This window comes from Opisthorchis viverrini (genome assembly GCF_000715545.1).
Source record: "Opisthorchis viverrini unplaced genomic scaffold opera_v5_277, whole genome shotgun sequence".
Lineage (NCBI taxonomy): Eukaryota > Metazoa > Platyhelminthes > Trematoda > Opisthorchiida > Opisthorchiidae > Opisthorchis > Opisthorchis viverrini.
The window spans coordinates 422,017-433,456 of record NW_008751928.1 but is presented as its reverse complement, the minus strand read 5'-3'; the positions used below and the strand labels follow the sequence as shown (position 1 = coordinate 433,456).

General features: G+C 45.2%; 2 protein-coding genes across 2 annotated transcripts in view; one reads left to right on the top strand and one right to left on the bottom strand.

The window, feature by feature from the left end:
• T265_09361 (hypothetical protein) overlaps positions 1-2,410 on the top strand; it is a gene marked incomplete at both ends in the record, with an annotated part of 6,605 nt that extends 4,195 nt beyond the window's left edge. The window contains one exon of the mRNA XM_009175398.1: positions 2,290-2,410. Coding sequence (XP_009173662.1) covers positions 2,290-2,410 — 121 coding nt within the window. The remainder of the gene's footprint in view (positions 1-2,289) is intronic.
• Positions 1,678-11,440, bottom strand: part of T265_14817 (hypothetical protein) — a gene marked incomplete at both ends in the record, with an annotated part of 47,945 nt that continues 38,182 nt past the window's right edge. Inside the window, 2 exons of the mRNA XM_009175405.1 lie at positions 1,678-2,097; positions 4,014-4,460. Of these exons, the coding sequence (XP_009173669.1) occupies positions 1,741-2,097; positions 4,014-4,460 (804 nt within the window). The remainder of the gene's footprint in view (positions 2,098-4,013; positions 4,461-11,440) is intronic.

Below are 11,440 nucleotides of genomic sequence, written 5' to 3'. Positions count from 1 at the left end.
GTACGGCAGTGAAGCATCGGTGTTGAACACAGATGTCATGCTGTCGATGATGATCGTCCTCCCGCCTAAGCACTTTCTTACGGAGGGCCAAGAGCTCAAATATCGTTGTAGTTGCTGGGGTTATGAATGCGCAAGTAAATGGACCCGGCACTACTGAAGCTAAACTGGGTCGGGTTGAACTGGAGTCGGATACACGGACAAAGTCAAATGGCTACCAGTGTTGCGTGTTGACCACAGGCTGCTTCTGAGCAGCACTAAGTCCCGAAACAACCGAAACGCTTTAGCAGATAGTGCGTTCACTGCGAGCCGGCATCCAAAGGGAATACCGCCATTAGCTTTGGGTATTGTAGGTAATTGAAAATTCCCAGATAGCCCGGAGGAATAACATACAAGCGAAAGTTGCATCTGAGAAGTCCTTACCCGAACAGCGAGCTGTGACATGTGATTACGTGACTGAAAGGTGGCGCTATACCCAAGCGCCTGTTAATGACACTGGTGACCAGTTGCTGGTGGCTGAACGGATGCGTGGAAGTCGCGTGTTAGAAACTCCCTGGAGTTTCATGAAATTTCCACCGTTGATTATTTCTGGTAAGGATGAAAATGCTGTACAGTTCCTCAGCTTTTCATCGCACGTTGACTTCAACGAAATGTCAACAAAAATGTCAAATGAGAATTCCTACTACTAACAATTGTTGTTCGCTATGGAACACCTGGGTGGATTCTGATCGCGCGTTTGTAAAATGCCGCATTGCTCTGCGTTTTCTGAGGGCATGCAGGATGCGCACTTTTCACCGAGGCGCTCTGTGATCCTGCCAAAATAACCTACTGAAATCACTTTTGGACAATACACCCGATGTTGACTCTTACTGGAGAACAATGTCCACAACCATGGGAGAGGCCAGGCACCTTAAGCAATTTCCAGTCATTTGTGAAAACGCTCGTCGCTTTTGATAACGTCCGTAGTTGGCTAGCGCCCACTCGTTTCCCGCTTACACTGAAGATCCATCCAAACTAGTTGTGGTCGCACAGCAGTGAGGCACCAGTCACTGTTTGGGGAATGAATATGTCACGTAGAACACAAGGTTGACGGAAACCCGGGGACTGCGCCTACCTGATGAGCCCCCAAAATGGGAGAAACCGGTCGTAGGCGGTCGATGGATTTTCAGCAACCTTATGAGTAGTACATTACAATGGATGTCTTCTCCTTAGACAATAAAGGTGTACAAGAACAGGCCTAAACCAGGCACATCACTCGAGGACCAGCAAGCCTGCATCCAGTCGTAGACTGACGCCAATCGAATGATTTTGTACGATAGTTATTCCATTGCAAGAGAAAGTTCCAGTCAGTGGGGGTATTTCATCGAACTGAAAATTCATATCACGGTGCGGGACTCGTTCGTCAACGGCGAACGGGTATGCGTAGGAATACTACTCACAAGGTTGCTGAGAACTCTTCGGTCTTGCTTATGGTTTGATCGTGCTGCTAAGGATCTCGTGTATGGATTTAGGTTTCACTCAACGAAAAAGTATCCAATACTCAGCGATAACATTCCGATTCTACATCGAAAACCGTTTGGGCAAGTGTCTGAATCCTAAGAATAGTCTAACGTTAATATGCGCCGAAACTCCGCCCGAAAAAACCACCCCTCTAAACCAATCGAGGTTAACCAATTAGGAGAAGAGTCAACATAATCGAAATCTATGTACAACAGGGTAATGAAAATGATCATCACATCGTAATCACAAAGTTTTTCCTGTACGGTCTTGAGCTTGTTGTTGTTGTTGTTGCTGCTGCTGGCGCTGACTTTGGGCAGCTGCAATGGCAGACGCTGCTAATGCCTGATTCTGTAATTGCTGTAGCTGTCTTTGCTGCTGCTGCTGTACTGCAGCAGCCAACTGTGCGTGGAATAGGGAATTCTCCGCTGATCCAGGAACTAAAACACGCAGTTGCTGTTGTTGTTGCTGCTGCTGCTGTTGTTGTTGTTGGAGTAGTTGCTTCTGTTGGAGCGCCTGAAGAGCTAGAATCTGTTGTTGTTGCTGTTGTGAAGCTAATAGACGAGTGGCGGCGTTTTGAGCCAGCTGAACAGAGAGAAAAGCCTGTGAACGGAGCGGGAAGGTTGAGGGACTTTGAGCGGATAATCAACACAATCAGAGGTTGATACAACCAGGCATCGCGGTGTATGCAGGTTGCAACGTAATCATAAGCAACCGGTGCTAGAAATGAAACAGTTTTGGAGCTAATATAAACATCTGCAAATGAACCTCAATTAATTCAATTCAATGTATCAGCTATGAACCGTGTGCCATAGGCACAGTGGTTCCAACTGCTACAACTTCTATCACCGGAAAACGGGAAAATGGGATCTACAACCAAACCCTGGAGGCGGATGCTCAGTTTATTCGAAAATAGGGCAGCTACGCGCTGAAGGCGATAGCTTAGATGTACGAGTGCCACTGAATGCGCGACTAGGCCGTTTCCGTCAATATCATTAACAGGGCGAGATAGCTCAAGTGGGTAGAGCGCGAATTTACTGAACGGAAGGTCCGTGGTTCGAACTCGACGTCTGCGCCTCGAGTTCCCATGTCTAGGTGTGGACAACCTGGCAGTATCCCAGCCCCCGTGCTTCCTTCGAAGCAGCTAGGCACCGGAAGGGTGTTGCACCTGAACGATATCATCAACCAATGGTGATTTGAGTCCCGGGGTCCCCACCCAGGGAGGCGGCAGTTGCCCACCCGAGTAAGTTTACTGATTAGTGTTTTCGAAATTCGTTGCCAGGTCATACGCTGTCCACCTCTCAGTCGCTTTCACTAAGCTCAGGGCTGGGAAAAATAGCTCTGTGAGGCAGACGGTCTTCTGGCATGCAAAGCAACCTAGTGTTAACGGTAGGCAAACCTGCAATGATGTGAGGTATACAACCACATTAAATCTATCTGCAGCAACCCTCGTAGATATCCGATGAGAAGCCATTTCCTCTGAGGTGTTCATAATGCGTATCCCACTGACTAGAATCTAGTATGCCATCCCTATGAAGAAAGACCAATTGTTCTGCTCCCCCCCCCCCTCCGTGCTAAGGGGACTAAGAATGCAAGGTGTGTCAACACGAGGCGGACAGAACCAGCATTCCCTAAATCGACGTAATGACATGTCACTATAAGAATTGGATAATTGTACCAAACAACACATTTACGTCCAGATGTCACTAAAACGCACGGGAACGAGGTATTATAGTGAAACAAAATGAGACCACCTTATTGACGTCAACACACTGGTTGACAGCAACGTTTCATTACCACGCAATCATGTTATTTGAGGATGTCAACGTGAAAAGGCAAATAAGAGATTCAGCTGTAGCACCCTTCCGGTGCCTAGCTGCCATGTCACCCGAAGGAAGCACGAGGGCTGGGATACTGCCAGGTTGCCCAAGCCTAGACAGGGGAAGTCGAGAGGCGGTGGTCGGATTCAAACCACGGATCTTCCGGTCAACAAATAAGGGGTACCCAGTCCTAGATCATAATAGACACGCCAAGGCACCTACATCTCAAACATGTAGACAATCTGGATAGAAACTGACAGCAAGGATGGTCACGAACGTCCACTCATATTTACTTCGCCCCTTACCAATAGCGCCCATAATGCCTACAGAAAAGGTGAGTGGTCCAAAGTGAAAACTGAATGAACAAGCCTTTTAAAAACGTATCCTGGTTTGTATAAACTAGTTTTGCACGAGAACTTGTAATTACCGTCCCTGAAAACAAAAAGCCAGCCACCCCATCGTAGCGCAAAAACGTTCGTGTACGGCTCCCTGGAAGCATCGAGGTAAATTTTCGTGGTCAGATGCCCAGTGATGTAATTACAGCACATGAGTTTCGGCTAGCGAAGCACATCACCAAAATTTCAATTTTGTCAACCACAGAAAAGACAGGACACTTCGGGTTCCCGGAAAACTGGGTATCCAGCGAGCTGAAATCCATTCGTCTCCATAAGGGTTTATTGGAAAATCCAAACTACTTACCGGTTGAGTAGCGGTCTCCTGTGGCAATCCTAGACCAATAGCAGTTGCTTGCTGTTGTCGTAAAACCGCGGCCAACAACTGCTGCTGTTGCGCTGCGTTCAAAAACGCTTGTGTCTGCTGCGCAGTTTTCAAGGAGAGGGCAGAAACTACCGGATTTGTAACAGCGGTTGCACCAGCGACCGGGTTTCGGACTAGGCTTGAGGACAGAGGGGAAGCAGCACCAATCGGACCGTTGACAGCGACTGTGCACATGGGACTTATGTACGAGGCTGAGCTTGTGGCATCGTTGAACAAACTGACGGGGGTCAAGTGTCCATCGGTTTGAGATTTCAATGGATCATTGGTTTGTCTCAATAGCTGTGCTTGTAGCTTCTGTTGCTGCTGTAGGTGTGCCGAAAGCACAGAAGCTGCAATGGCATTGGCTGGCAGGCTGGCGGTCTGAATTTTCTAAATGAGAAGATGGAAAGTGCCGGTTCGGTTAGCGCACAGCTGGTAGTGAACCATTAAAGCTTCAGAGTACGAAGGTAGTAATATCGCGGAATACGCTCGTTTGCAAATTAGGCTGGTGTTGATGAAAGACAACTGAATCCCAGTTAAATCTTCAACGGAGTTCCTAGATCAGAGTAGTTGCGAAGAAGCTTACAGGAAATGAGACTGAGGCTGTGCATACATAAACGATGTTAACCTAAATAATCAATTATGGGTCTTGTAGTCGCGCATGTACAGTATTCAGGGAGTATACGAGTTGGATTCTTGCGTCCTGTGATTTCAGTTCCAACCTAGATCTACGATTTAGTGACCGTAAGACCGGCTAATAACATCAATCAAGTTTTGCCTAAAGATAGAGGCATGGGTCTCACGGTAACAAAGTAGATCACTCGGTTCCTTTGCGTGGATGCACTATTCCAATAGTGAATACATTCCTACTTTAGCCTCTGAGCTATGTACAGAGTTTTAGTGCTGATTTTTGGGACAAAACCAACAACACTAGATGTTCCGTTAAACTGTGTTGAAGGACACGCAGTATGCATATGGGAATATGGTGTTGGGCTGTCAATTAGTGCCATTCAAAAAAGAGAGAACGCAAAACAATACGAGATTGTACGGTCCCATTCATCCTAACTTCAAAGTTATAGGAATCCCGAGAAACATAGGAATCCCCAGAGAAAGCACAGCCCACTCAACAACAGTCAAATCATGGAAGGCAAAGTGGTGTTCCAAGACAGCTCATACCATTGCTTTCCAATGTGCTCTTGTGAACAAAAAACAATGACAAACAATGTCATAACTGCCATCACTGAACTTATGCATGCAAGCTGAATCCTTCCAATGGAGCAAAGGGATAGTTATGTACCTGTCACGCGTATTAGTCTCGTGACTCCAGAATGCAGTCATTTTTGAGCAGCAGTAGTACATGCAAACGACTCAACGGTGGGATGTCACTCGTAAACATCAGTAGTCGACATCACAAGAATGTGTTTAAGATTATACAGAAACCGTTGGTGATATCGCCGCAACTTGTGAGATCAATACAGTCGAAGCTTATAGCAAAATGTAGCTAACGTAAAAACTCCAAGAAATCCTACAGCTACATTAATATCGACGACAGGAATGTAAAGATCCGGGGGAATCTGTATGATTTTTGAGGCACGCGAATGAAGCACATGCCTCGCGAAAAAGGTCAGAGAAAGAGCGTAGTGATCGCTAGGACAGATGCACTGAATTCAAAAACAAATGGACAGCTTTTCAAATTTCAAGACTGAAATGTCGTTACCTCATGTGGCCTCTGCGACATGAATGCTGAAGTTTCCAGACTTATGAGAGCACCGAGGGCAAATGCTGGATACACTGAAGATTTCATCCAATAAACAACTATGAAAAGTATACTTGTAATGTACTACTCATAAGGTTGCTGAAAATCCATCGACTCCGCTCGCGCTCGGAATGGACGGATCTCCAGTATACCAAGGACAGCCACCATCGCCAACTCAAAGTTTTGAAAAATGGGTGGAAGAACAGAACCATCAACCGCCAAGTCCAGATCTATTCAGTGATTCAGCGGTAGACGAGGAATTTTGGACCTCTCACCAACACAACCCCACTGAGGCGGACACTGTACCTGTTGTGCAAACACCACCAATCCAATATCGACCACCCATGCTGGATTTATCGAATGTGTGGCACTCAAAACGACGCCAACTGTTCAGCCCGGAACCCTCTTCCCAAGACAATAACAAGCTATGGACCTTTGTGTACCGAGGTCAACCACCTCGATTTGAAAGTAATACCCGGGTGAACTGTTTGTATGTGGACCACGGGGACCACTATCACTTTGTGTTTGAGTGTTGTCCTCAGAACAAGAACAGGACCGTACAGAGACTGATGGAATCTGGAAACCTGGATAGAAGACAGTCCATGTCAATAATGGCCACCATCCAACCAGTGATTAATTGGAATCACTTTGCGGCCTACCTCGTCAGAGCTGCCCAAACCCCCATATGCTGTGTGGGGAAAAAACTGGTACATCTCAGAGACGACTTGTATAGGATACCAAGGGAGAAAAAAGATTGTGCAACACTATTGAGGGATGACCGTATATCAAAACAGAAACTCAACAACATTAACCGGAAAAGGAGGGAACTAATGAAGAGTCTCATTGAAGCATATGATGCCCGCAGTTATAACGAGTTCTATATGGCTATGTCGTGTGATGATAGGGACGACATATACGATGAATACGGGCCGCAACGGAAGGAGACGGCCGAACATTCAATCAATAACTATATAGCCGGGATGTTATCGAAACAATTCGCCACACGATTTGAAGAGATACTTATGGGTAATTACCATAACAGAGAATGTCAGCATCCGGCAGACACACTGGAAGGTGAAAAATGGCTGGATACATTGACGAGAGCGAACCACATCAATAAACAACTGCTGTTTGATCTCACCTTGGTTATGAACAAAGTCTGTAAACGCAAAAACGCCTTCGTCATAGAGGGGCCGACCACCACTGGGAAAACACTTTTTGTGAAATTAATCGCAGAAAATTACATTTATGGGACAGTCCAGAGGTCAGGTGACAACTCGCAGTTTTTCCTGATGAACTTGTTGAATAAAGCCCTGGCCCTCATGGAAGAACCCAGGATCACACAACTGACAGTTAACGATTTCAAGGAGTTACTAGGGCGGCAACCGTTTGATATACACGTCAAACACCAGAAGGATGAAAGACTCCAAAGATTGCCTGTGCTCATCACCACGAACAATAATTTGGTTTATTATGTTTTGGATCCGGACGGTAAAGCTATTTTGGAAAGATGCTTTTATTACAAATTTGTTGTAAAGGTAGGCAGTGATGAACTGCCTGATCATCATCATCAGTATCAGTTGATAAAGGACACGGCTGTTTCCTGTAGCAAAAGCCTTCTCCATCTCCCGAGCTTTCGATATCCACCAGAGCTCTCGGTCTTTCCTTAGACTCTTCACTATTTGGCGTTTGAGGGATTTGCGTGCGCCGTCGTACTCGTTGCCTGCTGGTATGGCTTTCCTGGCATCAATAATGGATAACGACCTCGACGACATCCAGTGGTCTTGTGGTCGAATTGGAGAAGTCGAGCAGGCAGCACTGAACGCCGCTAGTATAGCTCCTTTCACATTTTGCCACGCTTCATCCACATGTTCACTGCCACCACAGTACTGTTTTACTGTGGAGAGTTGTTGGGCTAGCTCAGATCGGTACTGTTGAGCTATGGCAGTTCTTCGAAGATAGTGGATTGGCACGTTTCTTGCCTGAACCTCCTTGTCAATTATGTACATGCCATTTCCGTAATTGGTACTTTAAAAGTATCTGAAATTTTACTCCCTTACTCCTAACCTGTCTTCTATTTAAACACGTGAACTGGGTCAACTAGTCATTAGGATGGATAACGTACAAAAGAAATGGTGGTACGACCGCATATTTCCTATTCCCGCTCAAAACCTACTATTCACACTCACCGATAGATGGGATTGGGTTAAACCATCCTACGATTACTTTTGGTCACTGTTCGGATTACATCCTACTAAATGGGATAAGGTAGAACATATCAAAAAATTTATAGAAAACCACCCAGAAGACCTAGCCCAACACGCCGAGATACTACTGAAAGGATGGGACGACGGAGGAAACTACCAAAGTCTTATGGAAAAAGTCATGCACTTCTACAACACGTATATGATATCAGGCACCATGCAGAAGAGAAAATTAAGAGATATGCTAAAAAAAATGCTACCACCACTGAAAACCCAAACCGATACCTAGACGCAATATACGAACTATCGAAAAACAATCCCGACGTTCAACCCTATACAGGTGATAAACTACACTGGTTAGGGACTAGACGACCAGACCCCATAATAGAACAACCACGGGAAAATGGGGACGAAATCCACTCACCTCTAAAAACCACTATAAAACCAGAAGAACACGACACTAAGCCCACAACTACTACAACCACTGTCTCAGGATAGACGTACACAACAGACGAGCACAAACTTACCACAACCACAAAAACACCCGAGGAAGTCTCGATTATGGAACCAAAAAGACAAAGACTTGACCGTTCAACCAGTCATTAACTGGAACCACTTTGCAGCCTACTTGATTAGAGCTGCCCAAACACCAATCTGTTGTGTCGGTAAGAAACTGGAACACTTACGTGATGACCTATACATTGTACCCAGGGAACGTAAGGATTGTGCCACACTACTGAGATGACAGAGGATCAAAACAAAAACACAACAACATTAACAGAAAACGCAGGAGGGAACTGATGAAAGGACGCATTGAAGCCTACGACGCAAGAAGCTACAATGAATTCTATATGGCAATGTCGTGTGGTGACCGAGACGATATATACGATGAATATGGCCCGCAGTGGAAAGAGAGCCGAACATTCCATCAATAACTATATTGCCGGAATGTTAGCCAACCAACTGGCTATGCGATTTGAGGAAATATTAATGGGAAATTATCACAACCGAGAGTGCCAACACCCCGCAGATACACTGGATGGAGAAAGGTGGCTCGATCAACTACTGCAGGTCAACAAAATAAACAAACAACAAATGTTAGTGGACCTAACCCTTGTGATGAACAAAGTCTGCAAACGCAAGAACGCATTCGTCATAGAAGGACCGACAACCACCGGCAAGACACTGTTTGTAACACTAATCGCCGAGAATTACATCTACGGCACAGTTCAGAGGTCAGGAGATCACTCTCAATTCTTCCTAATGAACCTCCTCAACAAATCACTAGCTTTAATGGAAGAACCTCGCATTACACAACTGACAGTAAACGATTTCAAGGAACTACTGGGAAGAAATCCTTTCGACATTCACGTCAAACATCAAAAGGACGAACGATTGCAGAGACTCCCCGTGCTTATTACTACAAACAACAATCTTGTATACTATGTACTTGACGCGGACGGAAAAGCCATACTGGAACGATGTTTTTATTATAAGTTTGTTGTTAAAGTGGGAAGTGAAGAACTACCAGAACCACCTTGCCAACTTTGTACTTGTCATTTTGGTAACTGGTATTTTAAATCTTTGTAAAATTTCCCTCCTTTACTCCTATCCCGTCTTCTATTTAAACACTAGCGGGTGGCCAGACTGTCATTATGATGGATCAAGTACAGAAACGATGGTGGTACGAGCGAATATTCCCTATCCCTGCTCAGCAACTCCTATTCACACTAACAGATCGATGGGACTGGGTTAAACCGTTCTATGATTATTTTTGGTCAGTGTTTGGATTACATCCTACTAAATGGGATAAGGTGGAACACATTAAAGAATTTACCGAAAATCACCCAGAGGACCTAGCTGAAAACGGCGAGATACTACTCAAAGGGTGGAATGATGGCGAAAACTATGAATCCACTATGGAGAAAGTTAAGCACTTTTACGACACCTATATGATATCCGGGACCATTCGAAGGAAACGACTGAGAGAATTGCTAAGAACGCTAGTAGCACTGAAAGACCAAGTCGCTATCTAGACACTATATACGAATTATCAAAAAATAATCCTGACGTACAACCCTACACTGGAGACAGACTACACTGGTTAGAGACTAGACGCAAAAGATATCGCAGGCCACAACCAATAGTCGAATTACCACCGGAAAATAGAGAACAAACTGACTCCGAACCTCCGACCACACCACCCAAAACAACTAGAAAACCAGAGAAACACGAAACAAAACCCACAACTACAACTACAACTGTCGCAGGACAGACGTACACCACTGAAGAACATAAACTAACCACCAAACCACCAGAACAAGTGTCCATTATGGAACCAAAGAGACAAAGACTAGACACGAACCAACAAGATGAATTTTACGGGTCAAGCCTTGCAGTTGCTAAGCACGCTGAATCACTCATCGGCATTCACTACTACAAAACCGACATTACCGTTGTTAGAAAACAGCACCTCACTCTCGCGCAATACAAGCCGGCAGACACGGGGATCACGCAGTACTACATCACATGCATACCGTATCAGCTATTCGAGTTTTGGACAATTACTAAAGGCGGTGACAATTTTAGAGACCCTCTTGCAAACCTCGTCAAGGTCTACGACTACATACATTACAATACTGGTACTATTCGCTTTAGCCATTTTGTACCACTTCAGCAGAGACTTAGTTCGACTACACAACAAGATACGCCGGCGCTCAACACAACCCCCTATGCATACATAGCCAAGGATTCACTAGGTATACTAGACATTATCACAGCACCAACAGCAATTGACGTGAACGTCATGGTAGATCAACAGCTAAAACTACCAAGCAACACCTACTGGTCAAAAACTAGTGATGAGGGACTCATGGGACTGGCAAATGTCAAGACATTCCACCAAGGAGAAACAGTACACTACAACTTCGGATTCGACAACCAAATAAACTGCCTCAAGCTAGGTACACCACAATACAGCAGCACTACAGCAACCTACCTACCGCAAGCACACGCCATGCCAGTTAACGCAGGGATAGCTATGCCAACCGTAATAAGTGATACCGTCAACGGAGCCATGCGCAAAATACCAGAATACGATCTACCATTCCTATTTATCTTCCCCCCATAGATTGAACGAGTAAACTCTAGTGAAACTATCGCAAGACTATACGCCCATATACTCATGGAAACGGAACTGAACTTCACCCTATGGACCGTACCAGATGGCGCCAAACATCTAACCGGCAACATGCACAATAAAAACACCCTCGTCAGAACCACCCACTCATACACAGACAAAGTCCTCTGGCAACAAGCAAATCAATTCAACTAATGGATGAACCAAACACTCCTATTCCGAAAACTCCTCCTATTGACATAAACTGGGATTATCATAACGATCACCATGT